The sequence below is a fragment of the Amphibalanus amphitrite genome, unplaced genomic scaffold (assembly GCF_019059575.1).
Source record: "Amphibalanus amphitrite isolate SeventyFive unplaced genomic scaffold, NRLGWU_Aamphi_draft 000633F_arrow, whole genome shotgun sequence".
Classification (NCBI taxonomy): Eukaryota; Metazoa; Arthropoda; class Thecostraca; order Balanomorpha; family Balanidae; genus Amphibalanus; species Amphibalanus amphitrite.
Window position 1 is genome coordinate 196,615 of NW_024882127.1, and position 6,730 is coordinate 203,344.

The 6,730-nt window shown below is 49.2% G+C and overlaps 1 protein-coding gene across 1 annotated transcript; it reads left to right on the top strand.

The window, feature by feature from the left end:
* The first annotated feature begins 216 nt into the window (after positions 1-216).
* LOC122363658 (tenascin-X-like) lies at positions 217-5,221 on the top strand. Its single transcript, XM_043333169.1, has 3 exons — positions 217-223; positions 2,612-3,753; positions 3,941-5,221. Exons 1-3 carry the CDS (start codon positions 217-219, stop codon positions 5,219-5,221), a joined length of 2,430 nt encoding a protein of 809 aa, XP_043189104.1.
* Positions 5,222-6,730: the final 1,509 nt, after the last annotated feature.

Below are 6,730 nucleotides of genomic sequence, written 5' to 3' on the forward strand. Positions count from 1 at the left end.
TACTATACCAGCCATGATACGGTCGCTTTTCCTCAAGGGTGTTTTCATTGAATGTGCTCGCAGGCTCGCACATTCAATGCGAAAATTGCACTCATTTCATTCGTGCAATTTTCGAAAATAGCATCCTCACTCCGTTCGGACGCTATTTTCGATAAAATAATGTCCTCACTCCGTTCGGACATTATTTTAAAACACCCTTGGGAAAGCGACCGAATAATGTCTGGTATAGTGTTCGGACTGGGCAATTAAATATATATTATAGCCAAACTAATGGCCTAAATAGAAATATATCTCAAATCCTAACAGTTATCGCGGGTGATGGCGCCATGAGTTGCTATTATCCAAAACAGATGCAAATAAACATGTTTGTATGTCCTATGTATGTTTGTTTTAAAAACGTTGCTGCGGCGCTGGGAACTGCAGTCTTAGATCTGGGTATGTTTGGCATCTGCAACTCTTCATATACTCATTAACCCTATTTCGGACGGGGAGACCTTTCAGGATTTTCTTGTACAATTGCCAAACGCCGCGAGACATTCAGCTCATATTTGGTGACTTTTCCTAAATGCTCATTGCGCACATCTCAGCAAAAAAAAAAAATGCCGGGTCAGGTCAGGTCAGGTAACCAGAGCGGGTTTGTTGACCCCACCTCAGAAAGTTTGCAAACACGTCAGAGCTTGAGTTTTTCACGAAGTTATTTCCTCTCAAGTTCTCAAAACAGTACCTGCAGTATGTGTCGTTTGTATATCTCAGAATTTTTTATCTGTGACCTGAGGTTAGGTCAGAGTCGTGACCTTTACATTGCAAGCCTATGGAAAAGTATTGAAATGCGACCTGCACCTCGAGTAAACGAGTCAAAACCACCCAATTCTTTAAGAATTATGACAAATTATCTTATCTGTAATGATCCAGGTGCCATTTACTGACAAGGACACCGGAGAGGGTTATCTGAGCCGAGATCATGTGAGGTGATATCTACCATACATCAATGCTCACAATACTTACAATATTGACAATGCTTTTGCTTACAACACTTACAATACTTACGATGAGACCAGCAAGCACTCTGCCGTTACAGTTCTAACTTCTGTTTCGAAAAACGACGTTACACACATTCGCTGCCAGCATAACATGTATTGTTTGACAGTAACAAAATACAATTGACATCTGAACCCCAAACGGACCGCCATCCACTCAAATTTTATAACCCTGACCGGTCAGGTGGCGAATGGAGGTCATTTCCTGGGCATTACACTCAGCCCTTGCACAAAATATCTCACCTCACAGTGATCATTACAACAATAGCACCGACTTGATAGTGGATTTCAAAGTACTTGCATCAGCTCTTCCTGCTATTGCAGACGATCATCTCCTCAGGGTACCTAATGTTGTTCGGGACATGAACGAAGATCGTTTTCGGAGTTTCATAAGTGCTACTGCAACAGCCTGGCACAAAACAGGACTTGTACGCTCTTCTCTGCACTTTGCCCTTCAGTATATCACAAAAGAATTGTTTAGAATCCATCTTACGCTTCTTTCACAGTCTCCCTTGCCACCGTAGGGCGTAGATAGATTGCTGTTGCTGGTAAGTTAAGGCACGGTAGATAGAAATTACCTCGGTTCTCAACGCCTTAAGTTATTTTCATAAAAAAGAACAAATAAATGATCAATAAGATGACAGGAATGTAAACATTTTAATCGTAAAGTAGTCCAAATATTGGAATGAGCTTTTGCTTTTCAGCATCCTCCGATTCATCATCTTTATCATTTGAAAATTCGAGGTACATAAAATGTTTATCACGCGCTCATGTTAAGTGGGAATATAGTACACGGCCGACACATCAATTTTTGACACTGAACATTTCATCCGTAAATGTTTTAGCATAATTTAAAGTTAAAAACAGCGCGAATGGCAGAGTGAAGCAAACAACAACTTTCACCCATTGATATAACATGTAATCTGTGGTGCGCCAGATGCGCCATTATTTGTCAACCGCAGAAGGTGACATGTGACGTAACAGCATCAAGATCATCTTTTTTCAAGAACTTTTCAAAACAAGTTTCCTATCTTTCTTCCCCCATTTCTCTCAGCTTATTGATTTTATGAGGCAATGGTATGCACCATAAATTCTGTGAAAATAGTTTGATCATTTTCATGCATTCTTAAAAAATCGAGTTCCCAACCCCATCGACTTGTTGGTTCACAAGCCAGCCATGATCCTGTAAAATGGTTTCATCGTAGATCGATTAGTTTCTGAGATATAACCGGAAATGTAAAAGTGCAAAACCTACCGCCTAATATCGCGACAGCCGTACTTGGTTTTGATTTACCGTCTAGCTCTGCTCTGACCAGCTCCGAGCTAGAAAATAGCTCATGATTTTTCATGCTTGTCTTCGTCTTGTGCCTTGTCAAAAACAATGTCTTTCCATCGACGCTATTCAGGGCAAAATTTAGGCATATCACCCAAAGCAGAGGCACCTTCTTCACAACTGAAATCTTGTTTTGAGCTAAGGTATGTGCTATGGAATTCGAGTCCAATTCCCAGTTTGATCAACAGCAAAGACAGCAAATCCACAATCGTTCCATTCTGAAAGAGGTCCTTTCTTTCAGGCGGCAAGGGCTGCTGTGCTGGTGCCTGCAACTGCTGCTCCCAGGGCAAGTGCTGCGACTCCAACGACTGCTGCAAGGGCGGAAAGTGCACGTGTAAAGACTGCAAGTGCACTCCTGACAACAACTGCGGATGCTGCTGCAACGGCAAATGCTGCGACGCCGGCGACTGTTGCAAGGGCGGAAAGTGCACGTGCAAAGACTGCGAGTGCACTCCTGCCACCAACTGCGGATGCTGCTGCAACGGCAAATGCTGCGACTCCGGCGACTGCTGCAAGGGCGGAAAGTGCACGTGCAAAGACTGTAAGTGCACTCCTGACAAAAACTGCGGATGCTGCTGCAACGGCAAATGCTGCGACGCCGGCGGCTGCTGCAAGGGCGGAAAGTGCACGTGCAAGGACTGCAAGTGCACTCCTGACAACAACTGCGGATGCTGCGACTCCGGCGACTGCTGCAAGGGCGGAAAGTGCACGTGCAAGGACTGCAAGTGCACTCCTGCCAACAACTGCGGATGCTGCTGCAACGGCAAATGCTGCGACGCCGGCGACTGCTGCAAGGGCGGAAAGTGCACGTGCAAAGACTGCAAGTGCACTCCTGACAACAACTGCGGATGCTGCTGCAACGGCAAATGCTGCGACTCCGGCGACTGCTGCAAGGGCGGAAAGTGCACGTGCAAGGACTGCAAGTGCACTCCTGCCAACAACTGCGGATGCTGCTGCAATGGCAAATGCTGCAATGCCGGCGACTGCTGCGAGGGCGGAAAGTGCACGTGCAAAGACTGCAAGTGCACTCCTGCCAACAACTGCGGATGCTGCTGCAATGGCAAATGCTGCAATGCCGGCGACTGCTGCACGGGCGGAAAGTGCACGTGCAAAGACTGCAAGTGCACTCCTGCCAACAACTGCGGATGCTGCTGCAACGGCAAATGCTGCGACGCCGGCGACTGCTGCAAGGACGGAAAGTGCACGTGCAAAGACTGCAAGTGCACTCCTGACAAAAACTGCGGATGCTGCTGTAATGGCAAATGCTGCAACTCCGGCGACTGCTGCAAGGGCGGAAAGTGCACGTGCAAAGACTGCAAGTGCACTCCTGACAACAACTGCGGATGTTGCGACTCCAGCGACTGCTGCAAGGGCGGAAAGTGCGCTTGCAAAGACTGCAAGTGCACTCCTGCCAAAAACTGCGGATGCTGCTGCAATGGCAAATGCTGCAATTCCGGCGACTGCTGCAGCGGTGGAAAGTGCACGTGCAAAGACTGCAAGTGCTCTCCTGACAACAACTGCGGTTGCTGCTGCAACGGCAAATGCTGCGACTTCCGGCGACTGCTGCAAGGGCGGAAAGTGCACGTGCAAAGACTGCAAGTGCACTCCCGACAACAACTGCGGATGCTGCTGCAACGGCAAATGCTGCGACGCCGGCGACTGCTGCAAGGGCGGAAAGTGCACGTGCAAAGACTGCAAGTGCACTCCTGACAACAACTGCGGATGCTGCTGCAATGGCAAATGCTGCAATGCCGGCGACTGCTGCAAGGGCGGAAAGTGCACGTGCAAAGACTGCAAGTGCACTCCTGCCAACAACTGCGGATGCTGCTGCAACGGCAAATGCTGCGACGCCGGCGACTGCTGCAAGGGCGGAAAGTGCACGTGCAAAGACTGCAAGTGCACTCCTGACAACAACTGCGGATGCTGCTGCAACGGCAAATGCTGCGACTCCGGCGACTGCTGCAAGGGCGGAAAGTGCACGTGCAAGGACTGCAAGTGCACTCCTGACAACAACTGCGGATGCTGCTGCAACGGCAAATGCTGCGACTCCGGCGACTGCTGCAAGGGCGGAAAGTGCACGTGCAAGGACTGCAAGTGCACTCCTGACAAAAACTGCGGATGCTGCTGCAACGGCAAATGCTGCGACGCCGGCGACTGCTGCACGGGCGGAAAGTGCACGTGCAAGGACTGCAAGTGCACTCCTGCCAACAACTGCGGATGCTGCTGCAATGGCAAATGCTGCAATGCCGGCGACTGCTGCAAGGGCGGAAAGTGCATGTGCAAAGACTGCAAGTGCACTCCTGCCAACAACTGCGGATGCTGCTGCAACGGCAAATGCTGCGACGCCGGCGACTGCTGCAAGGGCGGAAAGTGCACGTGCAAAGACTGCAAGTGCACTCCTGACAACAACTGCGGATGCTGCTGCAACGGCAAATGCTGCGACTCCGGCGACTGCTGCAAGGGCGGAAAGTGCACGTGCAAAGACTGCAAGTGCACTCCTGACAACAACTGCGGATGCTGCTGCAACGGCAAATGCTGCGACACCGGCGACTGCTGCAAGGGCGGAAAGTGCACGTGCAAGGACTGCAAGTGCACTCCTGACAACAACTGCGGATGCTGCGACTCCGGCGACTGCTGCAAGGGCGGAAAGTGCACATGCAAAGACTGCAAGTGCACTCCTGCCAACAACTGCGGATGCTGCTGCAATGGCAAATGCTGCAATGCCGGCGACTGCTGCAAGGGCGGAAAGTGCACGTGCAAGGACTGTAAGTGCACGTGTGTCGACCGCGAGAGCCCTTCGGGTGACAGTGGCAGTGCCGATGACGGCGGCTACGGCTGCAGCTGCGTGTGAGCGCACTGAGCGGAATCCGCGCGGCGAACCACTGCGGACGCCGGCGGACGCGGACGGCTGTGAGCGGAACCGGAGGCGCTGGCCAGCTCCGGTCGCCAGTGGCGGAGGCGCGTGAGAAGCGCACCTCCGTGCTGCTGTGTTCAGGATTAACCCCGGAGTTTGGATTGCTCACAGTACCTCGCAGTTGAACTGCCCTAGGAGATAGATCGCACCCGATTAGAGTCTGGTCACAATCGGAGCGGCGTTATATTTTTATAGCTCGGCCGCCCCCCAATCACAATGCAGCTGAAATGTGAGGGCCGTTTTGTGTATATTGCCAACAGTACTGTATGCCAGCGTGTACGCTTGCCAAATATTACTCGCATGTTGTGGGGGCTTTGGAAGCCCTATTGTGTCGGAGCATATCAGTCGTTTGCGGGTTTAAACGTCTCAACCTGGTGCGCCCGTTAGTATAGACGGGTGAGCGGCTGTTTCGTGTCGGAAGCCATGACAGAGACTGTCCTTGTTGGGCTTGAGAGCCCTCAATTATTATATACTTGTCATATATGTACGGTTTGTCAATAAATGTTGGAAAAATATACCACACCGTCTGTTAACACGCGCCTTGCTGGGGGTGTTTGAACACCCACCCCTGCGGTTTTTCACGAATATCGTTTTGTTTTTGGCACACCTTATCATACAACTTTTCTACATATGTTGTTCGGACCAAGGTCGCTTAAGGTCAGGTCAGGTCACCAGGTCAGGCCAAGTGACCTCACTGCATACAAAGTTTCAATGTCTGCCATATCTACACCGAGTGACCGATCGCTTTGAAAATTTCAGTGATTGATAATAGCAGCAGTATGTACAAAATTAATATCTTGGAATTTTGATATCGGTGAACTAAGGTCAGGTCAATTTTGCGACCTCCCCATTATAAGAAGAAAAATGAAAGTCGCCTCTTTTAGACGAAAGCAATTATAAACACTCTAAAACACTGAATTAGTAGTGTCTTTGACACACTAAACATGAAAAGGGCACCCGTGACCCCTTTTTATGACCCCGAGGTCATCTCAGGTCACCAATGATATCTGACAGTTTTTGGCGAATAACTTTTGATAGAGGCATACTAGAGCGATGAAAACACCTTAGTTATGTTTGGCTCGACGATACAGATCGACTGATATGCAACTTGATCCTTACCGGTCAGGTTATGACCTTGACCTGAGGTCAAATTTTCAAGTTGACCTTTCAAGATCAAGTGATACTTAAATCAACGCGTCTTCACGAGAGGAACACGATGCTGGTAAAACAAAGTTCGTGCAAGGTTTGAGTCAAAAGTTATTGCAGAAAAACTGTTTCCGAAAAAATCGCCTATTTTGGCAGTTGCCCCTGCAGGCAAAACCGTTGACAGTAGGTCAAATCGAGGGAATTACTCAGATAGATCGTTAATAGAGCTAGCAAATGCGCCTTTTCGTGGCGCTGTAGCTTTATTACGTTCCGAGCTGTGCGTCGATTTGTTAAAAATTG

Bases quoted from the DNA above. Each gene is read 5' to 3' on its own strand.
- LOC122363658 (XM_043333169.1), top strand. The intron at 3,754-3,940 runs GCTTGCAAAGAC...GACTGCTGCAAG, and splicing joins GCTGCAAGGGCGGAAAGTGC to GGCGGAAAGTGCACGTGCAA.